The sequence below is a fragment of the Gymnodraco acuticeps genome, unplaced genomic scaffold, assembly GCF_902827175.1.
Source record: "Gymnodraco acuticeps unplaced genomic scaffold, fGymAcu1.1, whole genome shotgun sequence".
Lineage (NCBI taxonomy): Eukaryota > Metazoa > Chordata > Actinopteri > Perciformes > Bathydraconidae > Gymnodraco > Gymnodraco acuticeps.
The window spans coordinates 188,007-206,797 of record NW_022991117.1 but is presented as its reverse complement, the minus strand read 5'-3'; the positions used below and the strand labels follow the sequence as shown (position 1 = coordinate 206,797).

General features: G+C 40.9%; 1 protein-coding gene across 3 annotated transcripts in view; it reads left to right on the top strand.

Moving 5' to 3' along the window:
* The window catches only part of LOC117560215 (stress-induced-phosphoprotein 1-like), a 31,822-nt gene extending 14,351 nt beyond the window's left edge, over nucleotides 1-17,471 (top strand). The window contains exons 2-16 of one of the 3 annotated variants that reach the window (XR_004571130.1): nucleotides 583-665; nucleotides 938-1,018; nucleotides 2,901-2,960; nucleotides 5,897-6,073; nucleotides 7,341-7,463; nucleotides 7,726-7,771; nucleotides 8,625-8,715; nucleotides 8,829-8,970; nucleotides 9,382-9,486; nucleotides 9,874-9,961; nucleotides 10,373-10,406; nucleotides 10,570-10,644; nucleotides 12,499-12,601; nucleotides 12,684-12,886; nucleotides 16,901-17,000. Coding sequence is in view for 2 of the 3 variants with exons in the window: in XM_034237056.1 (XP_034092947.1) it covers nucleotides 583-665; nucleotides 938-1,018; nucleotides 2,901-2,960; nucleotides 5,897-6,073; nucleotides 7,341-7,463; nucleotides 7,726-7,771; nucleotides 8,625-8,715; nucleotides 8,829-8,970; nucleotides 9,382-9,486; nucleotides 9,874-9,961; nucleotides 10,373-10,406; nucleotides 10,570-10,644; nucleotides 12,499-12,601; nucleotides 12,684-12,823; nucleotides 16,901-17,036 (1,484 nt within the window). In the remaining variant the exon portion in view is untranslated. Of the gene's footprint in view, nucleotides 1-582; nucleotides 666-937; nucleotides 1,019-2,900; nucleotides 2,961-5,896; nucleotides 6,074-7,340; nucleotides 7,464-7,725; nucleotides 7,772-8,624; nucleotides 8,716-8,828; nucleotides 8,971-9,381; nucleotides 9,487-9,873; nucleotides 9,962-10,372; nucleotides 10,407-10,569; nucleotides 10,645-12,498; nucleotides 12,602-12,683; nucleotides 12,887-16,900 lie in introns of all 3 variants that reach the window. The other 2 variants (XM_034237057.1, XM_034237056.1) reach the window with 2 other exon arrangements.
* The last annotated feature ends 1,320 nt before the right edge of the window (nucleotides 17,472-18,791 follow it).

Below are 18,791 nucleotides of genomic sequence, written 5' to 3'. Positions count from 1 at the left end.
GTGTGCTCGATTATGGCAACAATCATAATCTCGATTATTTGGGTCAATAATTGATATCACGATTATTAAAAAACGATTATCCATTTTCTTTGAAAACATCCATTTATTGAAAACATTTTTTTTAAACAGTATGTTTTTAACAGTTGATTACCCTGAACTTTAAGTATAATTCAACTGAAAAACCAATAAAAAAAAAATTATAACAACAAATTAAAATAAAATAAATAATCGTTTTATTTCGATTATGTTTTCATAATCGTTGCAAGCCAATATCGTAATTGCGATTAAAATACGATTAATTGAGTAGCCCTAGTGTGTGTGTGTGTCCTAGCATTACTATACTTGTGGGGACCTACATCTGTTTACACAGTCACGTGTGGGGACTCGCCTCCCTCATGGGGACAAAATGGAGGTCCCCATGAGGGGAATCATGAACTTTAGGGTGAAGACTTGTTTAGGGTAAGGGTAAGGGTTAGGCATGTGTTGGTTATGGTTAAGGCTAGGATAAGTCTCCAGGAAATGCTTGTCAATGTAATGTCCCCTGAAGTGATGTATAGATGGTATGTGTGTGTTTGTGTGTAGGAGGGCCATGTGAGGAGAATATGGAGGTCCAGAATGGAGCTTCTGACCTGAAAGACAGAAGAACAGACCAAGGCTCATCACAGGTAGGCTGAACGATCACTGTTATTAAAACAAAAAAATACTATATTGGACTTATTTCTTTTCTTTTGCAAAGAGTTTGTAAAGGTCGCAAAATGTTGAATGAAAAAAAAAAACATTTGATGCCATAAAAAAAAATCTCCAATATATTTTGTCTCTAAAACGTTCTTCTATCTCTTTGAATTATCCCTGTAAGCTAAATCGTTTTGTGTGGAACAGTTTAAAAGTCACTGGCAGCTATGCTGACTTTCCCCGGTCTGTGAAACTATTTCTCAAACAGATGCTGAGCAGTGAGGAAGGTTTGGATGATGAGGAGAAAACCAGAAGGAGAGCCGAGAGGAGGAAAGCTAAAAGGAAAGTGAGTGACGAGAAATAAACACGACTGACACGACCAAACACTTCAAGTCTAACTTAACACTTGGCTGCTGAAGATTCAAAAAAGTGTGTACAATAGATAGATAGATAGATGGACAGATAGAGAGATAGATGGATAGATAGACAGATAGATAGATAGATAGATAGATGGATAGATAGATAGATAGACGGATAGATATATCCTGTATAATTTGTATTCAAAGGAAAGGGATATTTGAAGTAATAGTGCGATTCATCGTCAATTAAATACAGTAACACATCTCCAACAACACCATTGTTTTGCTGCTACTTTGATCACGCAAAGCATTCAGGGCTGATTGCTCTATAATAAACACGTACAAAACAAGTAACACAATGGAAATATAATAGGGATGTAACGATACCAAAAACTCACGGTACGATAATATCGCGATAACAAGTCCACGGTACGGTATTTATCGCGATATTGAATATTAAAGAAAAAAATAATAATTCAATTTTTTTTTTTTCAATAAACTTTTTTTTTACTCGGAAAATGTTTCTTTATTAAATAATAAATCTGATTTGTACAGCATTTTAGTAGGATAGCAGTATTTTAAAGTGTCAAAAACAAAGTGACAGTAACAGACTGGAACAAGAAAAGTGTTTTTGTACTTATAGTACTACCAAACAAAGTAGGCATTTTCTTTGTGCCACTGCATCTCACAAATAAACAAGGACATTTAATAATCAGACCCTGCAATAAAATAAATCAAGTTTCACTTTAGTTTTTCAAGTAACTCAACTCAAACTCACTAGTCACTCACTCATCATCAGACAGGTTTTTAGGAATATGAGAATGTCCACATTTCCAGGTATTTATAAGCTGGGATGTTTGGGCATTTACAATATCCCCTGCTCTGGAAAAAACCCTCTCGCTTGGTACTGATGTTGCTGGGTCAGCAGTGGTCGCGTTAACCGAATATTTTATTTATCAATGACGGAAAAATCTGAAAGCAGTCTGTCATTTTGACAGATTAGAACAAACTCGGAACAGCGCCAACGTTTCCCCGCAGCGAGGCTCTGGTGTTATGCCGTGTTATGCATGCCCTCCAAAAGGAAATGATATAGTTTCCAAACCGTACTTTGCCATACAGATCAATACATGTCTGGGAGGTTTTGCTTTACGCTGTGTGCGCTCCCGCGAGGAGAGACAGCAAGCGCATTTCGTGGCATCTGCAGGCAGTGGCAAGTACTTCCGGCATATGCCACAGAGGCCGCTACTCTGTGGTATCTGTGGCAAGTACTTCCGGCATATGCCACCGATGCCACAACTTGCCGAGGCATCTGCTGCTGCTCAACGGGAGTTGCCACAAGATGCCAGAGTAAGAGAAGATTTACTGTAGCTGCCACTCGCCTTCCGTGGCAAATGCTGCTATTTAAACCCGTATTTATCGTGTAAAATGTCGCTGTTTAGGCATGACAAAAGAGATCGATGATCTCAATGGGACCATCTGGTTAAATAAAGGTTTAAAACAAAAAAAAGTGTTTAAAAAAAAAAATCGCAATAGATTTTGTCAGGCTCACAACGGTATTGGGACGTTTATTCACCGCGATATTCGGTATATCGTTACATCCCTAAAATATAATGATAATTATATGTTGCATTCATGTCTAATTGCTCTACTAACTGATTGTAATGTTTCTTACACCACCACACCTTTATTTACTCATGTCACCCACCTGTCTTCACTCCTTTTTCACAGCTGCTACAGTGTGTCCCTTTCTTCAAAAAATTTCACCACACCCGGTTCTCACCTTTTGTGACACACCTGACTTCCACACCTTTGTCCATACATGTTTATTTAAACCATCCCACAGCCACCATGTCCATGCTCTCCTTTCAGAGGCAGAAACAACGCAAGAAGCTGGAGAGAGGCGACAGGATGGAGGATGCTTCGGAGCAGGTGGGAACATAAAGTGCACACAGAGAGAGACTGTGCATGTGCATGAATGTCTGCTTATGTATACGTTACATTCACAAATTAAGTTTGCCGAAAAAAAGTTTTTCCTGATAATTCTTCAAAATAAAATGTTAATTCAGTGTAGGTTTTTAATAAATGACTTTAACAGAAGATGAAGTAAAAACAAATGCAGCATGAAAACATTCTTACACATCCAACAGGTGTTTCTACCAACAGGTGACTCTTAGGAAATATAATTATGTAAATCTCACTAACAATAAACGCACGATTACTCACTAATCTGAATGCAAATATGTTTTAAAGGCATTGCCAAACTCTCTCTCTTCTGTGCATGTGTACTGTATTAATGCCTGCTTGCATATACTTTCAATTCACAAATTAAGTTTGCACAAATTACGCAAGTTTTTCCTGATATTTCTTCAAAATAAAGTGTGAATTCAGTGCATTTTTAACTATCTTTGACAGAAGATATAGTGAAAAAAGCTTCCTGTCAATTTAAAAAAAATGTGTGTCTTCTGAAAAACCAAATGCAACATGAAGTTACTTTGTAATAAAGACATGTTGGTATAGCACTTTTCATACACAAGGTGCAGCTCCAAGTGTTCAACAACACAAGATAAACAGAAAACAAGAAATTCAGGACATGTCAAACTTTAAAGGTCCCATGTCATGGCCATTTCTACTAATTATAATTCCATTGTGGAGGTCTACTAGAATAGATTTACATTGTTCACTGTTCCAAACTCATATTGGTTTCTCATACAGCATCTCTGTATAGTATGTGTATTCACTCTCTGTCCTAAACGGCTTGTGGGAGCTCCTGCCCCCGAGACACAGCGAAACCCAGCCCGAGCACACACACACCCGCAGCCTGGCTGGGAGTTGATGTGACTCACAGCCTCGCCGCGTCCCGCCGTCTCAGGCGGAGCTGAGAAAAGATTGAGTGTGTGTGTGTGTGAGACTCCGCGGACGTTACGTTAAGTCACTATACCCAAATACGTCACTGGACCCAGGAAGAAAAAGAGAAATCTCCAACGAGGCGTTCTGGGGCAGCATAGACAGGTCTTTTCTGTGTTAGAGTTTTACACCCTACAGCAGGGGTGCCCAACCAGTCGATCGCGATCGACCGGTCGATCGCGGGGAGATTCCCAGTCGATCGCGAGATGTGTCTAAAAATAGAACAACCATATTCTGTTTTATCGTTAATGTCCTATAACATAATCTTCCTGTGCCAGAATAATGCACTTGAACGCATCAAAGCTTTGTGATTGGTTGGCATGACCCCATGTGTCGGGGCGTGGCTATTTCGCTGACGTTGTCCGTGTCAACCGTGTCAACCGTCAACAGGAGTGACAGTCCGCACACACACAAGACCGCAATTATGGCAGAAGCAAAAAAGCCCAAAATATATAATTTTCACTCCGAGTGGGAGGATGATTATTTTTGTATATTCCAATTCAAAGTCCATCTGTCTCATCTGCAATGCGAGCGTGGCTTTATCGAAGAAGGGTAATTTAGGAGCGGCATTTCAAAACAGTGCACAAACGCTACGAGACGGAATTCCCTCCTAATTCTGCCCTACGCTCCCAAAAGGGGAGGGGCCTGAAAGGACAGCTAAATGCACAGCAGTCCATTTTCACCAGGCCCAACAACAAGAGCAAGGCTGCTACCAGAGCATCTTATCGTGTCAGTCACGTTCTTGCGAAACACATGAAGTCTTTCAAAGACGGCGAAGTTGTGTAAGAAGCATTCCTGGAGGCTGCCGACACGCTTTTGGGGGACTGTAAAAATAACAGTAGCATTTCAACAGGTTTTTGATATAATAAAATCTCAAGTTAGATACCGTTATTAATCAGCTGTAAGTTTTAGTTTGTCTGAATTTATTCATTATCATTATTGTACAAAATGGTATAAGAATGTAAACTTAAATTGATTATAGTCTATTATCAATTCAGGTTAAGAAACTAGTGTTGCTTGCATCCTATTTATTTTTATACTCTACTAAAATGCAACAAAAAAAGGGTTTGATTCTATTCATTTTGTCTTTTTTATTGCACTTTGGCAGCAGATTCCTGTGTAGCTTCAGATCTGAGTTGTCTTATTAGTAAGCCTCATTTATACTTTTGTAGCAAAACTATTGTTATATAATGGCAAAGAAAGGGTTCAGAGTCTTTTCTTTTTTCCTGTGTCATATGTGGTAGCACTGTTCAATGTTTCTTGAAAACATTACCCACTGTAGTGACGTGTGAATAAACTCCAACTCTGTATCAACAACACTGTTGTGTAACTTCAGTTAAATACTTGTATGTGTGTAGATTAGAAAGAGGTAAGATAAAGGATCTGCAGTATTTTATGAAGTATTCATCGTACAAAGGTCAGTTTTATACAAGTAGAAGTGTGTATTTACCTGGTAGTAGGCTGTCAGTAATGGCTACGCCTCTCTATTTGGACTGGTAGATCGCGGCAGACTGGCAACTTTAAAAGTAGCTCTCGGTTCAAAAAAGGTTGGGCACCCCTGCCCTACAGGGTGTACTTTGAGGGTTTGTGACTCTGCAGAGGACGGGTAATAACCGGAAAAGCATGACATGGGACCTTTAAATGGAACAGAATATGTACATAAGACTTCAAAGAATAAAAGGAGGTAAAATAGGCAAGAGAAATAATAATTAAAAACAAATATATCAAAACATTCTTACACATCCAACAGGGGTTTCTTCCAACAGGTGTCTAAGTACATTTTACTAACAATAAATCACTCACTCCTCTGCTTGTTACTTGAAATGCATTTCCAAACCCTCTCTTTTGAAAACCCAATGTTCATGCTCTAGCTTTTGCCCATGTTGTTACATAACACCACTATCAACCCCGGACTTCTCCTTCTGGGATGACTTTGCAGCAATGCTTCTCCTTTTGAACAGGAAGAGGAAGCGGCTGGCGCGGGGTCAGATAGTGACAGCGAGGAGGAATTGAAACAGGAGGAGGAGAAATGGACCGCCGTACGCCCCAGAAACAAAAGCCACTCCGAGCCAATCCCTGCTCTCGAGACAGCGGGGGGGAGGAGCCTCAGCCAGCTGCCCCACCGGACCTCAGAGGAGGTGAGGGGGAGCTTATTATATAATCAATTCCTTAAAAATACAAGACATAATTAAGTAGTGAGCAAGGCCTGTGAAACAACAGAGATACTCCTGCAAAGTGTTCAGCCAGGGTTCAAATGTCATCTAAAGACATTCCTGTTTGGGTAACTTGTGTGCTTTTATTCTATGTTTTTATTGTGTTTTTAGCACTTCTTAAAGGTAGGGTAAGAAAGAATGGAGAAAGCAGCTCGAGTGCGCTAGAATTTGAAAATACACAACCGAAAAAAATCTGCCACTTCCTTACAGAGCCCCTCCTCCAACACACACGAACGCGCACATGACCAATGAGGGCACGAGATAAGTTTGTGCACGAGATGGAAGGCTGACAGGCAGGTAGGCCATCCAGTTATGTGCCGCGGGCCGAAGGCAAATAATTGGTCGTGCTTTTTACAGCGCCACGGCTTCCACAGATGAAATATTTGTATGTATTTATTGTCAAAGCATTTCATGTATTCATTGCTATCGGGATGTTAAGAGCATTCCATGGAATATAACAAAAAGTTTCTGGCGTGAATTACCTACCCCACCTTTAACACGTGTGGTCATTTCATTTGTTATGATTCGTATGATGTTTTCATGCTTTGTCGAGCACTCTGTGACTATGTCTGGGAAAAGCGCTTCATAAATACATTTGACTTACTTGACTGTCCAAACAAGATAAGCTAACACTGCAGAGCTTTTATACATTTCTACACACTGTATGAACACACCCTTACTGAGCATTGAGCAAATCTAAATTCTTAGTAGGATTCAGTCATGTTTAGGAATGATAGCCAACGCCTTTCACACGAGTCTTGTGTCGAGTCTGAAATGTTTACTGAGAACCAAGGCAACAGTGGATTAAGATGATGATAGATCAGTTTGGTTGTTAACGAGATATTCTTTCATGGTCAAATATTATGAAAGAACTCCTCATTTTGTGTCACTTATATAGTTAGGAAGTTCACCCTTATAAACAACAATGCACTTTTCACAATGGAAAGTGCAGAAAGTATAATAAAATCCTAAATACATTTATAAAAACACACATTCAAAACAATAAATGAAATGTCTCTATGGCTCTATGAAACCCTTCTTCTTCTGGCATCATGTTTGCTGAAATGTTGGTAAACAAACACGCAGGTAAACACAACGAGCAATAGTGAGGTCAGCAAAAATATTATGATGTAGTTATCGTGGACCTGTGTGGATAAACCAAACTTCACTGTGTTACTTCCTGTTCTCTCAGGAGCCAGAGTGGGACGCCAGCAGTGCGTTCGTGGCCAACGCTGCGAGCCACATCAAACTGAAAACTCTGAAGAGCAGAACCATCTCCAGAGAGAACAAGGAGAACGAGGCGAGGAGCATCCAGGTGCACACACACACACACACACACACACACACACACACACACACACACACACACACACACACACACACACACACACACACACATCTGTTAAGAGGCCATTTATCCACCCTTTCTTCCCTCTGTTTTGGGGGTATTATGTCAAATGTTATTCTTCAGCATATTTTATTTATTTGTCTGATGTTAGTTGTTGCTGTCGATGTATAAATCGATCTAAACCAGCAAAATATACAATATGAGACGAAACTGTGTGTTGTAATTGCAGGTGGAGAGCACAGAAGAAATGAAGAGGAAGGGGGAGTCTCTGACAGGTTAACCCATGTTCTTACTATCCCTCACACACACTGTGTATCTGTTCTCTTCATACTGTAACTCTCGTGGAGAAGATTCACATCATCAAAATGTTGAGGTAAATTCCTTACCCAATATATTGCACATTTAATACCTCATCCCATTTTGCATTCCCCCTTAAAATGTGTAGAATTATGTTTAGTAAAATCATAGAGTGGAAATAAGTCAAGAAAGCATAACGTAGTAACATATTGTATTTGTGTGCTGGGAAAACAAATACATTCTAGAGGTTTCAAAGTGTTTATATTCAAAAACTGTGTCCTGCATACTAAAAATGACTTTGCAAATGATTCTATGAAATTAATTGGAGAATATTTCCTGGGTAGAAACACGTTGGTGAGGAAATATATGATGCCAGTGAAAGTCCCTCATAGTTTAGCACATGTGTCAAACTCAAGGCCTGGGGACCAACTCAGAGCAGCTCACTGAGTTCAATGGATGTTTCCTTCTGCACTTTCTCTCTCAGGACAACAGGGCATGTTTGGTTTTCTCTTTGAGGGGAATAGTTTTGTTGAAGCTGTTGTTGTTCTGTGGGAAAATGTAATCATAAGAAATGAAGCTGCAGATAGAGCCATAAGAAATGAATGCAACTGATTATTTAATGTTTAATGTTGTTTTTATAGGCAATCATTGAAGCTTTGTTAGTTCCAGGTTTAATATGTGCAATAAGTTCATTTCAATACGTTCTGCAATAAACATTGAACCAGTCCGGCCCTCCACTAGTACCCATTTCTTAATTTTGGCCCACTGTGTGTTTCAGTTTGACCCCCCTGGGTTAGAGTGTAAATGTGTACCTGTGTGTACTCTCTCCAGTGCAGGGCATCCAGATGTTCGGGCAGGCTCTGTACAGCCGGGCGGTGGACATGTTTACAGAAGCCATCTACTGTGACCCCAACGACCACAGGTCTGACCTTTGAACTCAAACACACTAACCCTATCACGTCTCTGTCCTCTGTCCCCTTCAGATTCACTTTGCTTTTAACAAACATCTCCCCTGTCTGTCTGTATCTGGCTCAGGTTCTATGGAAACCGCTCGTACTGTTACTGGTGTCAGGAGGAGTTCTCCTCCGCCCTCTCAGACGCTTGGAGGTCCATTCAGCTGGCTCCTGATTGGCCGAAGGGGTACTTCCGTAAGGGGTGTGCTCTGATGGGGTTAAAGGTCAGCACCTGCTGTTTAACACACATATAAGTTTCAACAAAAAACTTAAAATTGAATTTCTGTGATTTAGCATTTGGACCTAAATTGTATTTTATTACCTCGTCCAAGGAGGTTTTGTTTTTGTTTGTTTCATTGTCTTGTTTGTCAGCAGTATCAAAACTACTCTCCTGGTTGTCGTAAAAACCGAATACATTTTGGACATCATTTGAATCATGGCAAAGATAAACCCATTATATTTCGCTTTTGTTTACATTGGCAGATAAGACATTTAGGTCTGAGTGACCCTTACATTTTTCTTTTATAAACAAACCTGGGTATAAATACAGCACACTGTAATCCTTTACGATGTGGTGTATGTCGTTTGTCTTGTCACATTTCTAGACGCTGATGTGTGTATATGTGTGTTTGCAGAGGTACATTGAGGCAGAGGTGGCCATGGAGCAGGTGTTGAAGTTGGATCAGAACTGCAAGGAAGCTTCCAGTAAACTGTTCACCTGTCGAATCCTGCAGCTCATGGTGAGGAGGCCCAACAATCAGCCCTGTACTTATTGTGTGTGTGGTATTGAGATGTGTGATGTAAGAACACTATCAAAACAACATTTACTGTGGCAAACATGACATGTGGCTGTTAATATGTCAAGAGCATAGATTGTTTTGTAGCTTTGATAACTAGTATCAGGCTTTTTAGTTTAGATCTACAGATTAGTGCACCATTGCTGAGTGTTTCGCGTGGAGTTGATTTATTTTCACAATCTCAAACCGGTTACATTACCAATTGGTGAGAGCTGAGTGTTATCCTTGTCCAAATGTTGTATCTTTTTTCAGGTCATTTGACAACATGAGAAAACTTCAATGCACTGACAATTTGAGATTTCAATGTATTATTTGATTTTTTTACTCTAGGAGTTGGGTTTTGAGGAAGATCAGAGTAAAGAGCTGCTGGAGAAGTTCACCACAGTTCAGGCCGTCACCACCTCACCTGAGGCCCAGAGTAAGAGCTGCAGTACCACATCTGTCCACACCTGGGCAGCATTGCTCTGTTTCACTCATATCAAGATTTAATAATCAAAGACTCAAGATTCAAAGGTTTTATTGTTATATGCACATAAACTACAGTGTAGATATGGCAATGAAGCTCCTCCAACGATGCAACATATATTTTTATATAATACAAATAAAAATAGTGTAAGAAGTCTATATATCAGACAGAAATAGCAGGAACACATTGACAGTACATACGTAGTGACATCAAGACTTTAAGTTATTTACTTTAACCACAAAATAATAATGTCTTTTTAAATGTCCCACCCTGAATTACCATGAACTCTTAAAGAAATGTTTTTGTTGCATAGTCTTGATGAATAATTACGTGATTTCTACTTCCTGTTTCTCTTAAATTCAGCTCTGAAGCAACAATCACAGCAGGACCAGAGTGGGTATGTTGTGTGGCTTTCTGTTAAAAGGACATATATATAGCATCTATAATCTTTTAGTATAACATGGCATTTTGAAAATAAAAAACTATGTATTTTGAACTTGTCTCATATTATCCTCTCTGTTTAACGTCCTGTTCTCTCTGCTGTCTTCCCTTCCCTCCAGGAGCTGTCACTCTCTGTGGGTCGGGAACGTTACGGTGGAAGTAACTGAGAAAGACCTCTTGGATCTCTTCAAAATGTAAAAACACTGTGCAAATGAAGGAATTCAGCTTTTAGGACTATTGAACAACATTCAGTCAACTAAAGTAATAATAATAGTAATCAATTGTTTTTATTATGCACACTTTTCTTTTGAAAAACAGTGCTATCTAGTTAAATCAGTTCAGCTACACTAACATGCGTGACTCATGTACTCATGTTTCATTAATGGTAAAATAGCACAAACTGTAAGAGCAGCAGTAGATGCAGATACCAATGTTTCTACTCCCAACTGTTTTCATACTCTGTGTTTCAGAAACAGTACATCTTAATAATCAGAACAAAGGACATCTGAATGATGCATCACAGCTGTACAGTCACTAGGGAAGATAGAGCTGTATTTAATAGTAGTAGTGGGAGTAGTACTAGTAGTAGTAGTAGTAGTAGTAGTAGTAATAATAGGAGTAGGAGGAGTAGTAGTAGTAGTAATAATAGGAGTAGGTGGAGTAGTAGTAGTAGTAATAATAGGAGTAGGTGGAGTAGTAGTAATAATAGGAGTAGGAGGAGTAGTAGTAGTAGTAGTAATAATAGGAGTAGGAGGAGTAGTAGTAGTAGTAGTAATAATAGGAGTAGGTGGAGTAGTAGTAGTAGTAATAATAGGAGTAGGAGGAGTAGTAGTAGTAGTAGTAATAATAGGAGTAGGAGGAGTAGTAGTAGTAGTAGTAATAATAGGAGTAGGAGGAGTAGTAGTAGTAGTAATAATAGGAGTAGGAGGAGTAGTAGTAATAATAGGAGTAGGAGGAGTAGTAGTAGTAGTAGTAATAATAGGAGTAGGAGGAGTAGTAGTAGTAGTAATAATAATAGGAGTAGGAGGAGTAGTAGTAGTACTAGTAATAATAGGAGTAGGAGGAGTAGTAGTAGTAATAATAGGAGTAGGAGGAGTAGTAGTAGTAGTAATAATAGGAGTAGGAGGAGTAGTAGTAGTAGTAATAATAGGAGTAGGAGGAGTAGTAGTAGTAGTAGTAATAATAGGAGTAGGAGGAGTAGTAGTAGTAGTAGTAATAATAGGAGTAGGAGGAGTAGTAGTAGTAATAATAGGAGTAGGAGGAGTAGTAGTAGTACTAGTAATAATAGGAGTAGGAGTAGTAGTAGTAGTACTAGTAATAATAGGAGTAGGAGGAGTAGTAGTAGTAGTAATAATAGGAGTAGGAGGAGTAGTAGTAGTAGTAATAATAGGAGTAGGAGGAGTAGTAGTAGTAGTAATAATAGGAGTAGGAGGAGTAGTAGTAGTAATAATAGGAGTAGGAGGAGTAGTAGTAGTAGTAGTAATAATAGGAGTAGGAGGAGTAGTAGTAGTAGTAGTAATAATAGGAGTAGGAGGAGTAGTAGTAGTAGTAGTAATAATAGGAGTAGGAGGAGTAGTAGTAGTAGTAATAATAATAGGAGTAGGAGGAGTAGTAGTAGTAGTACTAGTAATAATAGGAGTAGGAGGAGTAGTAGTAGTAATAATAGGAGTAGGAGGAGTAGTAGTAGTAGTAATAATAGGAGTAGGAGGAGTAGTAGTAGTAGTAATAATAGGAGTAGGAGGAGTAGTAGTAGTAATAATAATAGGAGTAGGAGGAGGAGTAGTAGTAGTAATAATAGGAGTAGGAGGAGTAGTAGTAGTAATAATAATAGGAGTAGGAGGAGTAGTAGTAGTAGTAATAATAGGAGTAGGAGGAGGAGTAGTAGTAGTAATAATAGGAGTAGGAGGAGTAGTAGTAGTAATAATAATAGGAGTAGGAGGAGGAGTAGTAGTAGTAATAATAGGAGTAGGAGGAGTAGTAGTAGTAATAATAGGAGTAGTAGTAGTAGCAATAGTAATAGGTTTGATGCTCTCTTTGCATGGTGACAGGTTTGGAGAGGTAGAGAGCATCCGAGTTCTTCACGAGCGTTTCTGTGCCTTCGTTAACTTCAAGAATGCCAACATGGCCACCAGAGCTCTGGAGAAGCTGCAGGTGAGAGAAGGCTCTTCTTCAGAAGGACACACTCATCATGGTGATGTGTCTGTGTCCTAACGGTCTGTTTCCTCCCGTTCAGGGGGTGGAGATGGGGGGCAGCCGGCTGGTGATGAGGTACCCCGACCGCTGGATCCAGCGCACCCTGCCCCCCCCACAGAGGACCAACAGCAGCCTCAGCTCCAACTGCTCAGAACCTCAGCTGAACTTAGCCGCCACAGGGTAACAAACAACTGACTCATAGCATGTAGCAAGGCACCCCCACTCTGATTCCAAAGATTCAAGGTTTTTGAATTTTCTTTTTCCAAATCAAAAATATTTTTATTTAGTTTCGACAATGCATAAGCAGTGTTTGTCATATAGTAATGGTAAACATAATATATGCCAATACAAATGAGCCATTGGTCTGTGCTGATTGTATGTAAAAAAGAAAAAACAACAACAAGAAAAACACAAACAAACAATAACAACGACTAAAGTAATCCCCTACGTTCACTGCCAGTGATCCTTATGTCCCTTACACACCAAGCCGATTTTGGCCGTCGATAGATGTCGATGAGCGTCGTGTCGCCCTACTCAGATTGGTGTGTCCCGCCCCGTCGTGTCTTTTCGGCCGTGCCGACACCTTCGGCCGCCGATTCGACATTGAATTGGTAGGCTGTCAGCTAAAGAAATCACTCTGATTGGCTATTCAGCTTAGCGAATCAGTGTATCACGCAGTCTGTCTTCCGGTTGTTGAGTCTTTCGAACGACGAATACACACTACCGCCGTCTGCTGGTAAGGAGAGTTATTGCCACACACGCATGCGCAGTTCGTACGTGCCAATTGGCCGTCGGCTGAAGTCTTTGCGGTGTGTTCCAGTGCGACTGTTGGCCGAGACCAAGCGGCAAACTCTGGGGAATAGCCGGGACGCCAATACGGAAGTGCCACACACTGCAGTTCATACATGGGCCACTAGGGACTGGCTGCAGAAAGGAGCAATTTCCATAGACCCCCATGTTAAAATGCCCAACTTTACAGCAGAAAAAAACATGTTTCTACCCCTGGCTCCATACATTTTATTATCGATATAGTTAGATTCCACCTTCATGATTATGAATCTGTGAGTGAATTATTTTCTAACACGACCCTTTTATTTATATTAGGTCTTAACGTTTTTGCATAAATTAGGGCGTGGTCACTTTGATGGACACGTGCATTCCTCACTGACAGCTAACAGCAACTTGTCCACTCTGCTAGGCTACAACGTTAGTTAGTCATAGTACTGTACTTGACCCTTTAGCTTTAGCCGTGTTCGTGGTGATTGTGCCTTTTAGGGAATATTGTTACAAATACCAGACAATTAAAATGTCGTGCTGTGCGCTTGAATGTACTAACAGAACTTCCAAGAAGTCTAAAATGATAATATTATACATGTTAACCCCGTTCGCAGGTGTTTGTGTGCTTGGTAGCTTAGCTTGTTACTTATTAGCCAGCTAAGGACGTAACCCTTTATGCATACATATACATTTTAGTTTATGATTCAGCCTTGGGTAAGACTTTTATAGTCTATGGCTATGACGCCCATAATGCTAAACGGGAGCAAATGTTAATAGGGGACCCAATTATCCCAGTAGTGGCCGCCGGAGCTAACGGAGCCGCAGGGGGCTAGCTCCAGCCGGCGTCCCGGAGCTAGCCCATTGCGGCTCCGTTAGGTCCGGGCGGTGGAGTCCGTCGTTATAACTGGAGATCAAGGAATGCAGCGAAACGCAGACTTGGTTCGCCTGCTGTAGTATTAGCTAAATAAATCATGTTGAACAAGGCTTATTAAGCTGAACATCGCCACAATTGTTCTGCTATGTATCGGTACTTATTTTCTTAACGTGTGAATGACAAGCATTAAGAATAACAAAATATAGCTAATTCTCTTGCAGATTGTCTCATTTGATTATGAATGTAACGTTTATATAGGGGAACTACACTGTTAGCAGTAACTTGGTATGCATGTATTTCATGTTAGCTTAGCTTCTTAGCCTGAGCTAGCTCTGTTTACTTCCAGTTCGGAGGCAGCAGGTCCCGCCTCTTTGTCCTTATTTGGAGCAGGCGGGATTAGACTCTGACGTCACAGTCGAGCCGTTAGTGGCCGACTCCGCCTACTAAGGGCTTCTCGTCAACTCTGCAGAATCCTATGGGTGACGTCACGGACACTACGTCCATTTATATATACAGTCTATGGCCGAGACGCAGGAGACGTGAGGCGACACAACAATCGTGTTCCGTCGGGACGTGTTCTGTGGTGTCAGTTTGGTGTGTAGGCCCCTTTAGAGTCGTTTAAAGGCCCTGACACACCAAGCAGTCACCAGAGAACTCGCCGAAGCCGACTGCTGCGTCGGCGTGTTCTCCTGCGTCTTGGCCATGTGTCTCACTGGAACACACCGCAAAGACTTCAGCCGAGCACGTACGAACTGCCCATGCGTGAGAGGCAATAACTCTCCTTACCAGCAGGCGGCGGTAGTGTGTATTCGTCATTCAAAAGAGGCAACAACCGGAAGACAGAGAAGAAGAACAGACTGCGTGATATAAACAAACAACAAATAGCGTGTGCGTTCCATTTTCACTCTCGTCTATCGAAAACATGTTTCGTGCGGTACTGGAGCTATCAGCCATTGGAGTGTTGCTTGTGGATGACATTCTCAAGCAACCGTTTCGCTTCTCATGCACTGATTCGCTAGCTGAACAGCCAATCAGAGTGATTTCTTTGTCCGACTGCCTGTGGCCGTGCGTCGGCCATGAAAGGCCAAATAAGGCGTGTCACGGCCGACGGTGCGGGACACACCAAATTGAGTTTGGGCGACAGGACACGCTTCGTCGTCCGACTAACGAAAACGGCCGATTTCGGCCTGGTGTGTCAGGGCCTTAAAGGTTCAGAGAAAAGAGATGACGTCCTGGTTAACGTGAGGGTAAAGATTTTAGTTGACAGGTCTGTGTGAGGTACAGAAGGTGACGTTTAGGAAATGTATTGTGATCATTGATGATCTTTACAAGATAGATATCCAAAGAGGATCAGGTCCAATTCGATGAAACACGAAACTGACTCTAAACAGAAGGACAGCACTAAACTGTTTAAGATAAGATAAGAAGATACTTTATTGATCCCAATTTGGGAAATTGTTGCGTCGCAGCAGCATAAAAAGACAAGGCATTGTAGATTGGAAAAATGTAAAGAAATAAACAATCCAAAATGTAACTGTCTCAAATAGAAATAAAATAGCATTAAAAAATATACATGTGGATATAACAGGAGACGTTCCTCAAGTCTTTCCTACATTCAAGGAGCCTGAATGTTAATCAGAATCATTCGAATTAACTTGTCCCACAGCGGGGACATTAACATTGTCACAACATATTAACCCTCCTATTGTCTTAGTTTTCCCCTTACTTTGGTGTTCGCGGTCAAATTAGACCGGTCCTGTTTTAACTGCTATTACATTAACACAAACACCATTAATCATCACCAAATTTCATTTAACACCCTTTCAAACTGTAAATATTGTATCAGACTACTGGTATACATGAAACACTGCAGTAAATATACAAAGAATAGACACTGAACATGTATTGTGTGTGCCAGGTTTGATCCATGTGGGTGTGATCCATGTGGGGGGATGGGCACATAAGAGTGGGAAATGTATCAAATTGTTGTGTGTGTGTGTGTGTGTGTGTGTGTGTGTGTGTGTGTGTGTGTGGTGTGTGTGTGTGTGTGTGTGTGTGTGTGTGTGTGTGTGTGTGTGTGTGTGTGGTGTGTGTGTGTGTGTGTGTGTGTGTGTGTGTGTGTGTGTGTGTGTGTGTGTGTGTGTGTGTGTGTGTGTGTGTGTGTGTGTGTGTGTGTGTGGTGTGTGTGTGTGTGTGTGTGTGTGTGTGTGTGTGTGTGTGTGTGTGTGTGTGTGTGTGTGTGTGTGTGTGTGTGTGTGTGTGTGTGTGTGTGTGTGTGTGTGTGTGTGTGTGTGTGTGTGTGTGTGTGTGTGTGTGTGTGTGTGTGTGTGTGTGTGTGTGTGTGTGTAAATGTCTAACGTGAAGGATATCAAAAAGCCTTAATGCATCGAATGTAAAACAAAAAAGTTATGATTGATGAAAGTAGTAAATCTGTCAGATTTGACCCGAAGACAACAGGAGGGTTAAATAAAGAGGCAAGCAGATGTTAATACAATACAAACTCACTCTGAGGGAACATTGAGATTGTAGCCTTTGCCGACCATTCACATGCTCAAAACCCCCAAAAGCATTATAATAAATGTAATTTTTCTGTGACCGTGATGCAGGTCCAGACAGTGTGTCCCTATCGCCGGAGACGAGTGCTTCTACTGGCGGACCACGGGCTGTTTCTATGGCGACAAGTGCCGCTTAAAACACATACCAGACCATCAAGGTCGAGACAAAAAGACATGGCAACCGTAACTGTCCCAACACAACCCTAAACCAAAGAAGGAAGAGGATCAGGGAGGAGAAGGAGGAGAACACTGACAGCTGAATGTGTGAGGAAGAGAAACACATTATGGTATGTTCAGGGACAGGTGACTGAAGAATTTCACAGAGACAAACCTGCTGAAATTCAACACAACACTTCTGATGTGAGGAACTCTTTGAAGGGATTAAATGCGATGATGAACACGGAGACCCTGCTCTGTGAGGAATATTTCATCCAGAGGATCTTCAAAAGGAAAACTGAGTTTGGTTGGAGCATTTTGGAAACACTATCAACACAAAGCTCAGTGACTTTATCTCCTGTACACCACGGTTGCATTGCTTTAAGGTCAAGACAGGTATTTTCTTAGCTTTTCAATAAATGGTTTTAATTATGTGGACAAAGCAATAAACAAATGAAAAAATGAATTATATGTTTTTCGTGTTCACTCAACATCTTCAATAGTTTAAAGTAGTTTCAATCCTAACTTCTACATCAGGAATTGCAAGAATCTCGCAGCTGTTGTTATGATTCTTGCAATGAATGTGGAACAAAATGAGTTACTAACGTTAACTAATGCAGAGTCACATACTAATCTGTTGGTGCTTTGTCTAAGTGTTAAGCTACCCTCCAACTGAAGTTACCCTCCAACAGGAAGTTACCCTCCAACAGGAAGTTACCCTCCAACTGAAGTTACCCTCCAACAGGAAGTTACCCTCCAACTGAAGTTACCCTCCAACAGTAAGTTATCCTCCAACAGGAAGTTACCCTCCAACAGGAAGTTACCCTCCAACAGGAAGTTACCCTCCAACTGAAGTTACCCTCCAACAGGAAGTTACCCTCCAACAGGAAGTTACCCTCCAACAGGAAGTTACCCTCCAACAGTAAGTTACCCTCCAACAGGAAGTTACCCTCCAACAGGAAGTTACCCTCCAACAGTAAGTTACCCTCCAACAGGAAGTTACCCTCCAACTGAAGTTACCCTCCAACAGTAAGTTACCCTCCAACAGTAAGTTATCCTCCAACAGTAAGTTATCCTCCAACAGGAAGTTACCCTCCAACTGAAGTTACCCTCCAACAGGAAGTTACCCTCCAACAGTAAGTTATCCTCCAACAGGAAGTTACCCTCCAACAGGAAGTTACCCTCCAACAGGAAGTTACCCTCCAACTGAAGTTACCCTCCACCAGTAAGGCTCAATTCCAAACCACCCGCTGCACACTACCCCTCCGTTTGCAAGTTCGCGAGGAGGGTCCGCCACATTAAGTGCTGTTCCAAACCAACGAGTGTGGAGGGGGAGTGGGTAATCAAGCCCTCAAACAGCGAGTCTGCATCGGTGCTGACTTGAGACCGGTCTCTTCCTGACAGGACTCAACGCTGTGTGTGTCCGTCAGGAAACACGCTGTTTACAAACAGTTCCGTGGAAACATTCATTGATAAACTGCACAGCAAGAGCTATTTAATATCTTCATACAGATGTTAACAACTTGATGGTTACCTTGTATTTGTTTAAATTTAGGATCATCTACTCATGTCTAGTCTAGAAAATGGTCAAAGTTGTGTATATTTACATGGACTTTTTCTAAAACTAAGCAGCTTATAAACATCAGATTTTAAAACAAAAATATGTTTACAGAAAACATGCCATACATTTTTTTTTAGAGTTTTATTTTTGTTATTTTCAATCCAAGAGATGCTGATTTTAAACCGTTGTTACAAACATTATGGCATTTCCTGTTTCAGCTGGAGA